The sequence below is a fragment of the Malaya genurostris genome, chromosome 2, assembly GCF_030247185.1.
Source record: "Malaya genurostris strain Urasoe2022 chromosome 2, Malgen_1.1, whole genome shotgun sequence".
Taxonomy (NCBI): domain Eukaryota; kingdom Metazoa; phylum Arthropoda; class Insecta; order Diptera; family Culicidae; genus Malaya; species Malaya genurostris.
This window is the reverse complement of record NC_080571.1, coordinates 237,240,575-237,259,124: the sequence shown is the minus strand read 5'-3', so window position 1 is coordinate 237,259,124 and position 18,550 is coordinate 237,240,575. Positions and strand designations below refer to the sequence as shown.

At 40.8% G+C, this 18,550-nt stretch overlaps 1 protein-coding gene across 7 annotated transcripts in view; it reads right to left on the bottom strand.

The window, feature by feature from the left end:
- Positions 1 to 6,107: 6,107 nt before the first annotated feature.
- The window catches only part of LOC131428228 (trafficking kinesin-binding protein milt), a 305,336-nt gene continuing 292,893 nt past the window's right edge, over positions 6,108 to 18,550 (bottom strand). For all 7 annotated transcript variants that reach the window (XM_058591996.1, XM_058591992.1, XM_058591990.1 and 4 more), the window contains 3 exons: positions 11,562 to 11,762; positions 10,033 to 11,478; positions 6,108 to 9,937 (listed from right to left, as the gene is read on the bottom strand). In XM_058591996.1, coding sequence (XP_058447979.1) covers positions 9,000 to 9,937; positions 10,033 to 11,478; positions 11,562 to 11,762 — 2,585 coding nt within the window. In that variant the 3' untranslated portion in view covers positions 6,108 to 8,999. The remainder of the gene's footprint in view (positions 9,938 to 10,032; positions 11,479 to 11,561; positions 11,763 to 18,550) is intronic.

Here is an 18,550-nt window from a genome sequence, read left to right as displayed (position 1 = left end):
GATGAACATCGTTTGACAGCTATCAGTGGTTTGCTCATTGGTTAAGTCATTATTATTCCGTTCTATTCTACAATATTCTATCTCATTCCACAGTAATCCATTGTACACAAACCATCAATGAACGTCAAATATGGACTCGATTTACCGTTCATTTGTTGTCATCGTGTGAAACCCAATTGGGATACGTTCACCTAACTTAATTTCCACTTCATACTGGTAACAGGGACCGGCCAACCCCGGATGTTGGAGCGTAATGCAATCAACATCTTATTCATTTAATTCAATTATGGAACTAAAAGCTGTAACGCGTATCTTTATCAAATTGTAACGCTAATTGATTGTATGTGATGATGTTTGCAATACCGCCAAACCTCGCAACCAATGGGAGGGATTCTCTAAATATTTCATTATAACAAAATACAAAAAAATATGGCTTTTTGAGAATATTAGAGCCTACGTGCTCCCTTGAGTAATAAATTGTTTCCTTCGATTTTATAGACAAAAAACCTATTTTAATCCTCCTAGTGGTGTAATATCATATTACTCATTACATCATAAATATAATCGTGAAATTTGCAAAAACAACTGTTTATTGAATAGAAATAGGAAAATTTGTATGGACCTAATCTCACAAACTCTATAAATCCTGTTTAACCTGTAGTTCCGGAACCGAAAGTAGTATCCACAACAAATTAAGGAATTTCGTATAAAACTGTAAGACTTTTCTTTTGAACCTATAAGTTTGTGAAAATCGATTTGGCCATCTCCAAGAAAAGTGAGTGAGATCTTTTTTGCAGTTTTTAATCACTATTTACAATTCTTCCGAAACCGGATTCAGATAAACGGAATAGCCGAAGTTGGTTCGTTTGCAACCAACAATTATGACCTACAAATTGGAACAGTTTTGAACGTAGTTAAATCTATACTTACTATCTCATGCTCTATTTCGATTAAACCAATTAAACGAAATCTAACAAATGGAATGAACCTGCGTTTTTGTTACTTCTGCATATGTAAGTCAAGCTAAACAACATGAATCAGCAGCATAAAACATGTAGTAGGATTATTATTATAGTAATAATTATTATTATTAACATTATTATTATTAATATTATTATTATTATTACTATAATAATAATAATAATTATTATTATTATTATTATTGTTATTATTATTATTATTATTATTGACATCACTACACAACGTGTACGAAATAGAACAAAGCACGCCTTGTTCGTTTTGTGTTTTCTTCTTCTTTCGGTGTTGTACATATTGTCAATCTATATGGCGATTTGAAAACTTTGACGCTCATCACCCTGTAACTGCGGAACCGGAAGTCGGATCCGGATGAAATTTCACAGTAGCTTTAAAGACAGTATGAGCTTTTATTCAAATCAAGATTTATGAAAATCGGTTCAAACATCGCAAAGAAATCGAAGGGAATTAATTTTTTGGAGTTTTTCTTCTCCACTTTCGGTGCTCTCGGAACAGGAAAAGAGGAAACCAGTAGTGCCGAATTAAGTTTTCATGCCCACAAACTAACAAGCTCTGCACACTAGAAGAATTTCTCAGACAGTTTTATGGGATTGTACCTGTTTTTAATCATCGTTCATGGAAAAATACTAATAAAATTGGTAATTTTCCACTTATCACGCTTCAGTTCCGGAATCGGAAGTCAGATCCAGATAAAATGTTCTACAAATTTTTAGGATATTATAAGACCTTTCGTTTGAATCTCAGTTTGCGAAAATCAGTTGAGTAGTTCCAGAGATAATTGAGTGTAAACTTTTTCTCAAATTTTCACATATTACCATATAACTCCGGAACCGGAAGTCACATTCGAATGAAATTCAATAGCAAGCTATGGGACCATAATACCTTCTATTTGAATCGTGGTGAAAATCGGTTCAGTCATCTCTGAAAAAAGTGAGTGCATATTTTTTTCATTTTTTTTTGGTATATATCCTATATCTCCGGAACCGGAAGCCGGATCGGAATGAAATTCAATAGCAGGCTATAAGACTTTTCATTTGAATCTTTGTTTGTGAAAATCGGTTTAGCCATCTCTGAGAAAAGTGAGTGCATATTTTTGTTACATACACACACACACACACACACTTTATACATATAAAAAACCAGACCTCAATGTTTTTCTTTTCGTTGTTTGTTACTATGGGGAGGTTTTACAGCTACAACATGGTCGATTTTTCGTGAAAAATCGTACTTTTGAATTTAAACAACCACCAAAAAAAGAATCAAACAGGAACGTTGGGGTCTAGAAAAACTTCTGCTCTAAATATGCTGCTTTGATTTGTTCACTTCTGATTAGTCTGCGCTGAGATACAGTGGATACCGCAAATCATGATGTGATTTTTAAGAAGCGTCCTCAAAAATGCCTCTTCACCGACTTATTTCTCAATATATTTCCACGGAAAAATTACAAAATGTTGTTCGAGTGATGCATTTTATCATGCAAAACATTTGAATTTATTTAGTTGAATGATAGCTCTGAAAACATTCGCAAAAATGACGATTTTTTTCATCATCTAGACCCTTACCTACTCACTTACTCTTTCAGTCGTAGACCACGCGGGTCTCTGCTGTATACAGGAGGCGTCTCCATTCAACTCGGTTCATTGCTGTTCGCCGCCAGCCTCGGTAGCTGCGAAGGGTCCGCAAGTCGTCCTCAATTTGATCGATCCATCTTGCCCGCTGTGCGCCTCTTCTTTTTATACCGGTCGGATCATTGTCGAGGATAATTTTAACCGGGTTGTTCTCCGACATTCTAACAACATGCCCGGCCCACCGTAACCGCCCGACCTTGGCCGTTTGGACGAGGGTTGGTCCTCCCAGCAACTGGTGCAGTTCATGGTTCATTCGCCTTCTCCACGTACCGTCTTCCATCCGCACTCCGCCGAAGATGGTTCGCAACACCTTCCGTTCAAAAACACCTAGTGCGCGTTGATCCTCCGCAAGCATTGTCCAGGACTCGTGCCCGTAGAGGATAACCGGTCTAATCAGCGTTTTGTAGATAGTTAACTTCGTACGACGGCGAATTTTGCTCGATCGAAGCGTCCTGCGCAGTCCAAAGTAAGCACGATTTCCTGACAATATGCGTCTCTGAATTTCTCTGCTGGTGTCATTATCGGCAGTCACCAGTGAGCCCAAGTACACGAACTCGTCGACCTTTTCGATTTCATCACCACCAATCAGAACTCGTAATGGGTGGCTGACGTTATCTTCTCTCGAGCCCCTGCCTTTCATGTACTTTGTCTTTGACACATTGATGTCTAGTCCGATCCGCTTGGCCTCAGCTTTTAGTCCGATGTATGTATCTTCCATCTTCTCAAAGTTGTGTGCTATAATATCAATATCATCAGCGAAACCAAGTAGCTGGACGGACTTTCTGAAAATCGTGCCACTCGTGTCTATCCTCGCTCTTCTTATCACACCCTCCAAAGCAATGTTGAATAGCAGACACGAAAGGCCATCACCTTGCCGTAGCCCTCTGCGAGTTTCGAAGGGACTCGAGTTTATCCCCGATACTCGAACAACGCACATCACTCGATCCATCATAGCCTTGACCAATCGTATCAGTTTGTCCGGGAATCCATAGTCGTCATAGCTGATCTCAATCGATTGTGTCGTAGGCTGATTTAAAATCGATGAATAAGTGATGTGTGGGCACATGGTATTCGCGGCACTTTTGCAACACCTGGCGGATGGCGAACACTTGGTCCGTGGTAGCGCGTTCGCCCATAAATCCTGCCTGATATTGTCCCACGAATTCGTTTGCAATCGGTGAAAGTCGACGGCATAAGATTTGGGAGAGTACCTTGTAGGCGGCGTTCAGCAGAGTTATCGCGCGGTAATTGCAGCAATCCAGCTTATCGCCCTTTTTGTAGATGGGACACACGATTCCTTCCATCCATTCCTCCGGTAAAATCTCGTCCTCCCAGATCTTGGTAACGACCCAGTGCAGTGCTTTCACTAGTGCATTACCACCGTGTTTTAGTAGCTCGCTTGGTAGTTGGTCAACGCCAGCGGCCTTATTATTTTTCAACCGGCTTACCACCTCCTCCACTTCTTGGAGGTCTGGGACCGGCAGTCTATCGTCCTCCGCACGCGTTCCCAAGTTCGTTACCGCGCCGCTACTTTCGTACTCCGCCACATCGCCATTTAGGTGCTCGTCGAAATACTGCCGCCACCTCTCGATCACCTCACAGTCGTTCGTGAGAAGATCCCCGTTGGTGTCCTTGCACATATCGGCCTGTGGCACATGGCCTCTGCGCGAACGGTTCACCTTCTCGTACAACTTCCTTGTGTCATTAGCACGGAACAGCTGTTCCATCGCTTCGCGATCTCGGTCTTCCTGTTGGCGTTTTTTTCTACGGGATACCGAGTTTAGTCTGTTCCGCGCCTGTCTGTATCGCTCCTCGTTTGCTCTCGTCCGGTGTTGCAGCTTGCTCGCCCAAGCTGCATTCTTCTCGGCCACTAACTGTTCACATTCGTCGTCGAACCAGTCGTTCCTCACGTTCGGAGTCGCCGTACCTAGCATCGCTGATGCAGTGCTACCTATGGCAGAACGTATGTCTCTCCAGCCATCTTCAAGAGTAGCTGCACCAAGCTGCTCTTCCGTTGGTAGTGCCACTGCCAACTGCTGCGCGTAATCTTGGGCTACTCCAGTATCCCGGAGCCGCGCGATGTTAAACCGCGACGTTCGGTTTCGACGTTGGGTAGCCACCGTCGAAAGTTTTGAGCGCATGCATACAGCAACCAAGTAGTGGTCCGAATCTATATTCGCACTGCGGTAGGTGCGAACATTGTTGATGTCCGAGAAAAATTTTCCGTCGATCAAAACGTGGTCGATTTGGTTTTCGGTCTGTTGGTCAGGTGATCTCCAGGTGGCTTTGTGGATATCCTTGCGGGGAAAGAAGGTGCTTCTGACTACCATTCCTCGGGAGGCCGCAAAGTTGATACACCGTTGGCCGTTGTTATTCGATGCGGCATGCAGGCTGTTTGGCCCGATTACCGGTCGGTACATTGCCTCCCTTCCTACCTGGGCATTCATGTCCCCGATGACAATTTTTACGTCTCTGCGTGGGCAGCCGTCATAGGCTTGTTCCAGCTGCACGTAGAACGCTTCTTTCTCGTCCTCGGGTCTCCCTTCATGTGGGCAGTGCACGTTGATGATGCTGTAATTGAAAAAACGGCCTTTAACTCTCAACTTACACATCCTAGCGTTGATCGGCTGCCACCCAATCACTCGCTGACGCATCTTGCCCAGCACTATAAAGCCAGTTCCCAGCTCGTTCGTTGTGCCACAGCTTTGGTAGAAGGTAGCCGCTCGATGTCCGCTTTTCCACACCTTCTGTCCCATCCAACAAAGCTCCTGCAGCGCTACGACGTCGAAGCTGCGAGGATTTAGTTCGTCGTATATTATCCTGTCGCAGCCTGCGAAACCTAGCGACTTGCAGTTCCATGTTCCAAGTTTCCAATCGTAGTCCTTTTTTCGTTGCGTGGGTCTATGCCGATTGTTCCGGGTCGTATTCTCTCCTGTATCATTAGTAATAGGTGTTTTACGGGCGGCTTATTAGGCCTGCGCCAACCCCCTGTCTATACCCTTGGCATCTTAGAGCGTAAGCAGTGTGCCTTAATATTATATTATTGAATAAAAAAAATTCCTTACATATTTCATTAAAAAAAAAAAACCCCTGTCTCGCCGGAGGATCATCGTGCTTGCTCTGTTTAACGTCCCAACTAGCACTAGGACGATCCCGTTGGTGGGGTTGCCACCTTGGATTTAGCTGGACGGGATACAGCATTTCATACTCAGCCGCTGGATACCAGAACAGACGCTGTTTGAAGCGGCTCCTAACATGGAGTACAGACGCTCCGACATCCTCTAAAGAGGACCCCCTTCCCTGTCAGCATACGACCAAGGTCCCACCGGGGTTGGTTACCCGATCTTTCCTATGGTTGCTCGTACCCCAGCCGGCACCGCGGGGAGGTAGGGATAGGAGTTACTGGACCCTACCCCCCCCTTAATTTGGATATTTACCAACCCAAGAAAATTTCGAATATGTTTCAATTACAAAACAAAATAGTTCATTAATAATTTTAACCTTATTTTATTAATAATTATTCCTGCAGAAAAAAATATTTCTGGTGTAACATTCTAGTAATACAATTAACCAACATCGTTTTTTTCACTTCGTTCCAAATGAATTATTCCGTAAATAACTTACTAGAACATTGTTCTCATTATTCTTTGTAATCGGGCACATTTCAACTTTCAATTTTTTCCTGTTTATTTTATGTTATTCTTTGTTTGTATTGTTCCAGCAAATAAAAAATAAAACTACTGCTGCACTGTGTGTAATGCCGGTACAGCTCCTTTCAATGACGCTTTCCGTATATCATCCCGCTTCGTCGTGAATTTCGTCGGTTCTTCTAGATCTGTAGCGTACATCGGAAGTATTAGTGTTTTTTTTCTGGCGGGAGAACGTGGCTATTTAGAATCAATTTTTATGTTTTGCCTCATGTAAACTCGGCAAGTTTTCGTCGGTCAGTATCAAGCAGGTGGTGAATGACTGGCTGCTTCGTAGCGAGTTATGCTACCAGGGTTTTTATTTCTTATAACTCAGTTCAGTTGGGATATACAAGTTCTACACTTGAGACAGGCGAAGAGGTGGTGGTATATGGAGTTTTGCATACCGTTGTAGAGTTTTGGTTGAAAGATCCTAAACTTACATTTCTTTTATAACAAATGTTTACTCGAATTTGGCTTTAGCTGGCCGGCTGTTGTATAAAAATAAATACTTACTTTTCACTTACTACTTTTATCTTCATTTTAACTAGTTAAATAATTATCTACAGCTGCGTTCTATTTTCTTGTTGAATATTTTTGTGTTTTCTATTATTATCAGTATTCTATTCACTAACAGGTTTCTGTGTGTTATATACAGTTACAGTATTTCTTTTCCCCTTTCACTTAAACCACCTGATTCGCTTTCATAATACTTGATAAACAAAAAAACAAACTCAGTGCAAAAGCAAAGTAAAACTTACACTGTTCTGAAGGTTTTTGACGTATATACGTTAAGAACCAGCAGAGGTGAACAGTACTCACGACTTTATAGCACCTGTTTGTTATGATATAGATTTTTCGATGCATCGTCTCGGAATAGTTTTTGGTGCTCTGAAATTGCACTTCTAAACAGCAGTGTGTTTATTGAAAATAATTCTGTACTTCCGTTCGAACTAAGTACATTTTTAGAACATTTGGCTATTTCAGAGTGAAGACATGAATGGAAATTGTATACATATTTGAAATGGTAGAATATAAATGTGCGAAGATCTCTAGCTATAATCTCTAAAGTAAGCGGTCCAGTTTATGAAAATATCACCATGCCAGTCTCGAATAAGTGAAATGTTCCAAGGGGGAGAAATTCCATATAGCACGAGAAAATGAAAACAATTTATTACCTCATGATATTAAACCTACTGATGTGATGCTAGTGTTTATTGTAAAGCGATTTTGTGTTTCTCTGAGAAGAGAAGTAAGACAACCCTTCTCATAGGCACAAGCTGTTTGGAAACGGACTAACATTAACGACAGAAGAGGATGTCAGACTGTCACATGCTGCGCTTACACGAATCTTTCTTTTTCGAAAGATCCGGAACTAGAAACAGTCTGTCGGGCAAATATATGGTCGATTTTCAACCACCTACTGCTTTACGACGAATTGCGTTTTCTTTCGACTTCAAAATCACAGGATGCAAATGAAAACTCTATCCGTCGTGAAGCAGAATATGGCTGACTGACATTGTTTGCGTACTTGTTCGGTCGAATGACGGCAAAGTATCGCATTCTTCTGTCGACACTGCTCCATGTTATGGATTTGGATTTAGAAAAAAACGGTAGTCGAATACGCGAAACTACGTGTTATGGGTGGTGCTGGTGCGGAACCGTTTTGTGGTGACTTGTGCAGGTTAATATCACGTAAGCAAAGAGTTTAACAAAGCTAGAAATATTCGTCTATATGAATTAATAAGCGTAATATTCCTAGATTTCATGTTTACGACAAACTTGAATTGCGATCGAAAATGCAAAGGTTTCTGCGAGCTTATCATTGATTGCAATTGTTTTGAATGAATAATCCATTCGACGTAAACAAAAAAGAAGGTAATCATTAAGAATAGATTGCGTTGCGAAGCCCTTAATGCGCATTGAAAGATGAGGTGAGCTAAAAGTAATAATACGACAAATTGGCATAACACAGTGATGATATCGCTTCCTTACTAACCCATTACCGTTCAGAGTAAGACTATCGACACCAAATCAAATGTTATTAGAAATTAGAAAAAAATAAAATTAAATTAGAAAAAAATAAAATGTTAAGCTCAGTTGACAGTTTTCGATGGTAGAAATGCAAAGAATTTTTTTTTCATAAAGAAAAATAAATGTCGAAAAAAACTAAAAATAAACGTTGGGCATCTTATTCTACCTACTACCACTGGAATGTTTGTTGAATATATGTGCACCTTCCAGAAAATTTGTATTTGGAGTAATTGAATGCTCCTCTAATAACTACTTTTTGCTAAAAATAACTTGCTGAACGTCTCTATTTTCATGCTACTGATCATACATTCGGCAGTGGAGAGAAAAAAGGAGGTAAACGCTATTGTTTTGGCAAATTAATTGAATTTTGGTGTCGTATAGTTTTACTCTTTCTTGACTTACAAACCCCCGAAGAGATATAGCTAGAGCCGTTTGAGTAAATGTGCCATGAAGGAACTATCTGCTGTCTTGCTTTGCATTTAGTATTCAAAGATTAATTGTTCTAATTTCTCTCATTTACTGGTTGATAAATGTTTTGTCATAATAAGAAAAGGAAACACATTCCAGTGTTCTAAAATGAATAATCTTAAAACAGACGAAAAACTTTCTTTTTCTCAAGAAATATTCTCTACCGAAACATAAACCGAATTTGTTCTTACAGGAGTCCTCCCTTACGTCCGAATAGTAGCGAGCTTATAGTACCGTACACACTTTGTCCTAGCGAGCGGCTTTGTTCTGGAGCAGACGGCGCGTGGTCCGTCGATGACGAATCATTTTTGCTATTATTGCTCTTAGACTTACTGTTGCTACCACCTACCGTACCGAGGTCGGGTCGGACACCCGGTCTGCTGGTGGAACCGTTCACCGTTCCCAAATCTGGCCGCTGGGACCCGTTAGCACCGTTGAGCAAACTGCGGCGACTTTTCTGTCGCTGCATTTGCTTTAGACGAGCCGCAGTCGTTGGGGAATTCTGCGGCTGTTGTTTTTGCGGTTCTTGTTTAACTTGAGTTTGTTTAGTTTTCGATGCTACTGGCCTTACTTCACTAGCCGAAGAACCACTATCACTGTCACCGTAGACTCCCGAAGATGAAACCGCCGACGAACCCGAAGCATCACTTGATCCAGAAGAAAGGTTTTTCAAACTATCGTGCGATAATCCTTTGCTCAGTACAGCCCGGATGGTTTCCTTGTCGATGAGCAGTTCGTCCTGTTGCTGCTGCTGCTGATGTTGATGCTGTAAGTGCTTCAGGCTGGTCAACTGTGCCATCGGGCTCGAAGTGCGTCCACGTACAGTCGAAGTGTACAGTGCTGACGAGCCATGCAGTGCCAGTGGACTAATTCCGTGTCCGGCGTGAGGCATAAAATTGTCCATTCCCATGCTTTCCACTTTTTCCATTATTTTAATCGATCGCAGAGCCTTTTTCTCCAGTCTGGTGAGGGCAAGTTTATTCCGTGTAGTTAGTCGTGATGGTCGTTCCATTTCACCGGACGTCGATGCCATAGCAAATTTCTTACGTAAAATATCAGCACCCGAGGCGAGTAGTCCACCAAGCAGCGGTACTTCCGGGGACATGGGACGGGTTGGTGAACCCTCTGTTGACAGGTAAACAAAAAAAAACATAACAATATTAGAACAGATTATGTAATAGAAGAGAAAACTAGTAGAATTCGTTCATTCTAACACTTACCGGGACTATTGCATGGCGTAACCGTAGGCGAAAAGTTGGGTCCAGCCGGTGTGTTCAGTGCACTGGGTGTTACCGCCTTGATGCCCCGTTCGTTCAGCATCGAAGCCAGTCCCAGATTTACTGAGAACGTAGAGCAGGAGTTTCTTCGCGACAGTCCAGTTCGTGGTGTAGGTGGAGCCGATGGTTGCCGCGAGGGACATTCCGAGGCCATGTGCGAGGACATTTGCGATGGCGGAAGACTGAATGTGACCGCCATCGTACCGTCGTCCGGATGCATAACGGTACTGTTGGTGTAGGTGTAGGTACAGCCGTACGTTTGGAAGCGTTTGCCCGGTTGTTCTTCGGCATCTTCTTCGACGTCCGACAGCGAGTAAGTCTGTAGGCCAAGTTCGTCCAGTCCACGTCCACCGCGAATTGTGACACCGGGGCGTTCCTCTAGGAGGCCACTTAAGGTGGGTGTTGCTAGCCGTGACCAGTGATGTAGAGTTTGGGAGCCTTCGATCGGTTTGACTATTTGTAGCTTTTCCGGCAGACGCCACTGGTTCGATGACACACCGGACAACCCGGATGATCCGGTGGACATGATACTGTCTGGAGTGCGACATCCCAGAGGCATTCCGCCAGCTTGATCGTCGTAACTGTAGGTTCCAGCTGGTGCGTGTTGAAGCATTGCTCTGCGGGCCAGCACTTCGGCTGGTGTCAGTCGTTTCAGAGCCGCCTCGAGATCTTTGGCTCCTGGAGCACCAGGAATGCCGGCTTGTGCTGGTCCTGGGTAGCCATCATCTGAATCGGAAACCAAACTTTCACGCGAAAACGTACGCCCGCCGAGAGAACTATCGTACATTGTGCTGTATAAGGAGGAACCACTTTTGTAAGAGTGCGTAGATGTGGCACCAGGGAATACGTACGGTGCCATTCGTGGCTGTGATGAAGAGCTCATCGTCATTGAGCCGAGTTGGGAAAACGAATCGCTGAAACCTGCGGCGTTGGCACGAGTTGCCGAACGAACTGTTTCGAATATCTTTTTGTATGCATTCTGCTGAGCTGAGCCACCGCGTTCAGAAGCTATGCCCGAATCGAGACTGTTCTCCGAGTACAGAGATGTCTCCATCAGTTCCGATTGGAGCGAATCCGGAGCGGGCACAGCTAGTCCAGGTATCAACGAACTTCTTGCCATCGGTTGCGTACGTTTTCTTTGAAGTCGTAGCTGGTCCTGTGTTTCGTGCAGCAGATTGAGCACCTCTTGGTAGCGTGTTTTGAACTCCGACAACTCGCCAGCCAGTAAGTTCTGGTTTTCTTTGGTAATACAGAGCAGCGAAGAAGCTTCCTCGTTCTCTGTGGTGAGCTGATGCAACCGAATTTCCGCCTCTGCGAGCCGGGATGTAAGGCTGACGATTTGCTCATGTTGGAGTCGGTTTTCTTCCTTCAGTCTTTCTAACTCCAGATCTATGAGAATATGAAAAGAAAAACAAAAGAAGTTTTAAATGCTTGGATGTTCATTGGTACCAGTAGCAAGCAACAACACTCACTCAATCCGTCGAATTCGCTGTTTGCCGTGCTTAGCTGGTTTGCTATGTCGGCCATTAGCTTACGTTCCTGCTCTTCGCACTCATCAGTTTCCATCACTAGTTGGGCTGCCTCACATCGAAGTGACTTGTTTTCGTCTTCTAGCGATTTGACCTTCCGCTGCAGCAGCTCCAGATTAATAGATTTGGACGTGGTAGGCGTGACTGGAACGAAACGAACCCGCACCATGATTAATCGAAACAAGGACTGAGCTGTTACTGTGGGAAGGCAAAATGATGCGCACAAAATTGAGTTGTTATCATTTTAGGGATTCGCTTTTGCCTCGCGAAGAAACTGATAAGGAACCGATCGTCTTATTTTTTTCCCATGAAGTCGTCAACATCAACCGAAAAGGCAGAATAAATAAGCGCATGAACACGAAGTGTTATCGCTCGTGTCGTAAATCGGCAACGATTCCATCTAGCGAACACGCGCCCTCGTCAATTCGAACACGGGAAAAGGCTCGAATATTTTTTAGGACGAATTGACGAATTTGCTTCGTGTTTCCAAAATTATTAATTAGCTGTGTAGGCAGAATTTAGCGAAGGACGAACGAGCATAGAGGGTTGATCGATCTCGTTAGTATAATTTGATGATTAGGACTTGTTTGCTAACGTGACACAGGAATAGAGGAAAAAACACACAATCGAATTGAAGCCCGGTGATTCAATGAAATATTTATTCTAATGATGATTGATGTAATATTGCAAATTTTAGCCTATGCCAAATGCTGCACGCACATGCAGTGCGGTAAAATTTAATTTTCAATCGAATAATATAAGATGAAAATGAAATTTATGGCCGCTGACCATCAGCATATCCCTACTAATTCATTTGACTTTTGCTGCCATTTTCAAGTGAAGCTCCCAGAATTCATCGTCAGTTGAATAATCGTACCTAGTCATTTGCTTGCTCAGTTTCAAGTGCCAAGTAGTCTAGCTCCTTCATTGCCTTCGCTCTTGGTAGTAAGCAAGTTCGAACGAATAGAATTATAGATGGAGTAAAGTATTAAAGATGAAAACTGAAGGAGGAAACAATTAATTTATGTGTACTCTGTGATTGATATTTCAGCTATCTGGTTTGTCTTTCATCTATTATCTTGAACCAATACGAATGTTTACATGAACCTCATTTGAAGGCCGTGCTCACACTATTGAAAGAGATATTTTGTTACTTCAAGAGATCAACTGACGGTGGTTAAACTGAGCCTCGATTGAAGAGAAACGAGTGATGAACTGAATGCTGCCCGTTCGGGCCGTCAGCAAACATTGTGTGTGTCCGAGAGTGAAGTTTACTGCAGTAGAGAAATCGTCAATGTGTTCCACATTCAGTTTCAATTGAATTGAATGAAGTTTTACTGCACTGCGTACATGTTTAAAATATGACGATTCTACCAATACACAGTGGAGAAAAATGAACCAAAAACACGACGTTTTTTTAGGCATGAAAAATAGGCATTTCTAGTCGACCCGATGCTTTGGAAACCGTAGTAGGATTTTTAATAAATTTCAGTGGTAGTAAGGATATTACCCCATTAAAAAGAAGTCTGTTAAAAATCACCCCCCCCCCCCCCCCCCCCCCCGCTCCTTTGTCACAATATTAAACCAAGGTGGCCAATGACTGATTTCAATTTCCTGGTTTGATAAAAACTCCCGGTTTTTGGAATAGCCTCAAATCGCCTCTTTTTAGTGTTTTTTACAAATATTCAAGATTTAAACAGATATCCCATGCCCAATAAAGAACATTATAATATACCCGCTATTAGAGGGATAGGATATCTCGATGCATAAATAGGAAATTTTTACTAGAGCCTATAAGAAAAGCATACAGCCCTTTTCTAGTCATCTAGGGGTTTTGGTTACACGTAACCGATTTCTTCCGAGCGCATATGACTGTTTTTATTATTTTTTGGTATACATATGATCAATCAATATGATAAACCAAAAGGAAAATAAATCAATAAGAAACTTCCAAGCATTTTGTACAGAGCTTTCTCCGTTCCTTCTGGAAGTGCAAGCGGTAAAATTATAAACGGCATGATGGTACAGCGAACCTAGAACATTATCGTCATTGCCGTTGGCTTCGGCCATGGTACAACAAACTGTCATTGCGGTTGTACGACAATCTCTCGAAAACCATTTCCCAGAAAAGAAAGCAACGAAGTATTTTCCCCAGAATATCATCTCCCAGAAGAAGCAAATACCTAGAAACTGTTTCCCCATAATGGAAAATAATACAGAAAAAAACATAGGAACAGATCTTTTACCAGAAAAGCATCTACTAAAATCAGGCGCGTATACATGGGGGAGAGACTAACCCCCCCCCCCCTCTCCGAAACTTAAGAAATTATTGGGGGATACAGGGGTTAGACCGGACACGTTGTTAAACTGGACAGCTTAAATATCTTATCAACCTGCTAATATTTCAATTCATAGATTGACTTTGTAAACGCGCTTGGAGATAATTTTGTGAATACTCATCAACTGTAATTTCCAAGGCAACTATGCTTATTTCAAGATTTGTTAGTCTGAACAAGAGGGTTTTGAAAATAACGAGTTTGATAAAAAATAATCAAATTATATAACGGGTATGAAATCATTTAGCTATGTTTATTTAAATTCAAACATAGCTTCTTTAAATTGGGTATTTGTTTCTGCATATAGTTTATAGTAGCAAGCTAACCTTTCGTCGTTAATTCGGTCTAGTGATAAAGGGTAGTAAATAGCACACTACCATTTTATATAATTATTTTATTTAATGCTTACACAATATTTTGTTCGTCATAGATGATTCAGGTCGAGACGGCCGAAGGCCGCGAGTGCGGCCTCTGATTGTGATGGAAACCATAAAACCAATTAATAACAATATCCTATCAGACAATTTTTTTTTTCAAATTATCATGTGATAAAATTTAATATAAAATCATTAGATACCATATACCTAACATTTAGACAATAAAAAATAGATCCGTCATGTCGTCACATTTGTGAAAAGTAGCATGTTTACGATTAAAATGCGTTGATGATAGCTGTAAAAACGCACAGGATATCGATCTATTTATTTTTCTAATAGGATCCTAAATGCTAGGTATCTCTCGTGGAGTAATCAGGAACATAATCAGAAAGTACGAGTTATTCATGATGAAATCTTTGCTGGTTTTTAGTCGGTTTTTTTTCTCAATAGCTCAACTAATTCCAGGGTTGTTACGAAAATCTCCAAATCAGAACGCGCGAAGTCGAAAACTAAAAAGAGCGAAGTTGAAAGATGATACTTTCTGCAGAACTTGAAAATTCACTTATATATAATTTAAAAATCTGCATAAGTTTGACATATAGAAACCCCATGAAAACAATTTCATTTTTATTCTCTGAAAATTCGCATAAAAAACCGCATAACTTTGAAACTTCGCATAAAAAACCGCATAACTCCGAAAATTCGCATAAAAAAACCGTATAAAAAAGACCATAGTGTACTCTCTGATGTACGGAAAATGTTACAGTAGAAAAGAAATGCAATTGAGATTTAGAAAGAAGTAAAACATTTTTTTCTTCGCTTCAACATCTTCTTGCTCGGCAAATGCTTTCTTCTTGGTAAGAAGAATTTTAAGGTAGACCACATCAGGATGATCTGATTTACTCTTTTTTATTTCAGTTTCAATTCTAATAGCGCCTTCTTATGTTGTCAGATTTTACTCTGAATGTCTTTCTTTTCATCCTCATCTTTTATTCTCTCATTTGGATCAGGGAAAAGCCCACTGGAATTAGTTTCTGTCAAACTTGTTCTCCAGCAGGCATAAAACCTCCTCATATTTTGCATCAATAGATCAAAATCATCCAAATGATACATTTGCTTAACTCTAGTGCTTCTATAGCAACTAAATCTAATGAGACAGTAACATACGAAACGATTTCTTGATTACATTACGTGATAAATGAAAGTCAAAAGAATTGAAACATTTGTTAAATATGCGGCACATGCTAGCAATGGGCTCGTAATGTCCATAATTAGTTCTAACATAGGTAATCCGAAGAAAAAAAATAAGAAAATTCCGACGTCGAATGTCAAATTGCAACAATTGCAAGCTCTATGTGCTCTTTAAAATTTATTTTAGTTTCCAGAACACCCAGGTCCTTAACAGACGATGCGCGTTCGAGAACGTGGAATATTATAATCGAACTTGAATACAGACTTTTCGCTACTAAAGCTTGCTTCATTTAGAATTGGAACAAACTTTTGCTCATATTGTGGCGCTCCTGGTGGACGGATTTAAAAGTTCTTGGCGCCCACGTGTCGGGAATTTTGTCAGCTTCAGGTATGATTTTTGACATTCCGCAAATCGACTGTACTTTGTAAACTCTCAAAATGGAAGCCGAAAGAAGAGAAAAAATGTGCACAGTTATTGGGAAAATACATTGTGGTCTGCATCTAGGATAGCTAAACAGCTGAAATTGCCCAGAAATACCGTATGGCGCGTTATCAAACGATATAAGGAAACATTGACGACGATTCGGAAGCCTCAAGCCAATCGTCGGAGTGGAACTGTCGACCGGAAACTGCGTGGTAAGATTTTGAAGACGATTAAGAGAAATCCTAATCTGTCGGAGCGTGATTTGTCCAGAAAATTTGGTGCTGCCCATAGTGAGGAGAACTCGACTCCGGGAAGGAATCAAGTCGTATCGAGCTAGCAAACAGCCAAATCGGACCATAAAACAAAATAGTGTGGTCAAAATTCGTGCTCGGAAACTATATGACCAGATGCTGACCAAGTTCGACGGGTGTCTTCTGATGGACGATGAAACCTATGTTAAGGCTGACTTCGGGCAAATCCCAGGTCGAAAATTTTACTTGCCAACGGCTCGGGGGATGTTCCAGCCAAAATTAAATTTGTTTTTGCCGACAAATTTGCAAGAAAATTTATGATTTGGCAGGGTATTTGCAACTGTCGCAAAAAATATCGTTACAAATATGAACTATCGGAACTATACCAAAAAGAGTGTCTCCAAAAACGAATTTTGCCGTTCATTCGATCCCACGACCATCCCGTAGTGTTTTGACCAGATTTGGTAAGCTGTCATTACAGCAAAGTCGTTCAAGAATGGTATGCAGAGAAAGGGGTCCAGTTTGTTCCGAAAAACCTTAACCCACCCAACTGCCCCCAGTTCCGCCCTATTGAGAAATACTGGGCAATCATGAAGAGGAGACTCAAGGCAAAGGGAAAGGTTGTCAAAGACATCAATCAGATCACGACCAGGTGGAAAAAGATAGCCAAAACGATGGACGAAGAAGGTGTGCGCCGCCTAATGAGCCGTGTTACAGGAAAAATTCTAGAATTCCTTCGAAACCGTGACGAATAATTTTATCCGTATTTTGTCTTGAAAGTATGAAGAAAACGCTACATTTGTATAAAAAAAGATCTTGAATTCAATAATAAATAACTGAAATACAGGCAATTGTCTTTGTTCCAATTCTATCTGAAGCAAGCTTTAAAAGAGATGACGGAGCATTTAGTGGCATTTAAACCATTTTGAAATATGAAAAAAAAAGTCATCGGCGAACGATAGTTTCATACATACAATAAAATTATGAACGGTCCAAGGTGACTTCCTTGAGGAACTCCAGAGATAACAGCAAATTGTGATGTTGTGCAGACTCCTATTTTCACTATCATTTCATTACCAGTTAGATATGATCGAAGCTAATTAAAAAATTAATCCCAGTCTACTTAACTTGGACATCGTTATGTGATAATTGATTTCGTCGAACGCAGCAGAGGGGAAGTTGAAGGCTTTGGCATGGATCCATGCTGAGTCAGAGATATGTCAGAGCAACTATTTGTCATAAATCCAGAACTATAATTTCAAACAGCTTCGATACAGCGCACAAAGCATCAATTCCATTGTAGTTGGATACTATACCCTTGTTCACATAGGATTTCTTCCATATTTCAGGAAAAATTCCAGAACGCAAAGAACAATTGAAAATGATGGGTTGTTTACCCAACAAACTATTAGAACAATTTCTCATCACTATCCTTGAGTGCGAAAATCTTCTTTCGTTTTCCGCATTGGAATAGGAAAACGCAATCACATATATCGAAAAGTTTTTTGAAATTTCTGGTAACAGCTCTGTTGAAATAGCAACTTGTATCACTCGAGATCGAAGAGCATAAAATCGAAATTTTGTCCACTGAAGAAAACATTTGCCTTCTAGTAAATTTTAGTTTTATTAAGGTGAAAATTCACCAATTCGACCAGCTCAACCAATTGCTGAAACGTTCGCCCATCTTTAATTTTTTAGGGGTTTCATAAAATTCACAAGCTTCAAAAATTTGCAAATATTCGAACAAATGATTAACAAATGTGGAAAGATGTTTTTTGAAATTCGCGCGAAATCTGCGCCATAGCATCAAAATCTTAGCAAAAACCGAAATCCGCGCGGCCGTAACAACCCTGTAATTCATCTTCTATGAGAAATTCTTCTACAATTGATCTGACTCGTGCAGATCAATGTAACATTTGTAGTGAGCTGATTTTGTTTCAGATCATCTACCAATAACATTCAGGGTTTCAAATTAAGCAATGATTATTTCAATTAGTTTTATATAGTACCACCTTAGAGCCAATCGGCCACGATACAGATCTCATATCGAAAGCAATGTAAGCCCTGAAATTTTATTAAACATTTTCCCGATGTTACCTTGAGACTTTGCCATCAATTTTGCAAGTGTGTTGAATAATTATTTTAAAACATAATAAAAATTCAACATAAGCATCCAAATTATCCTTATTTTTTAAAATGTTTATTGCTCTGCTATGGTAAAAACTAAGAAAGCTCTGATGCTTCCTGATTGATTTAAAACCGCTGTTATACCCTTAAAAATCTTTGGACGAGATATGGGGTGTTGGCCCAATTTTTAATGGAATATTCAACATATAACCTGTATAGGACAATA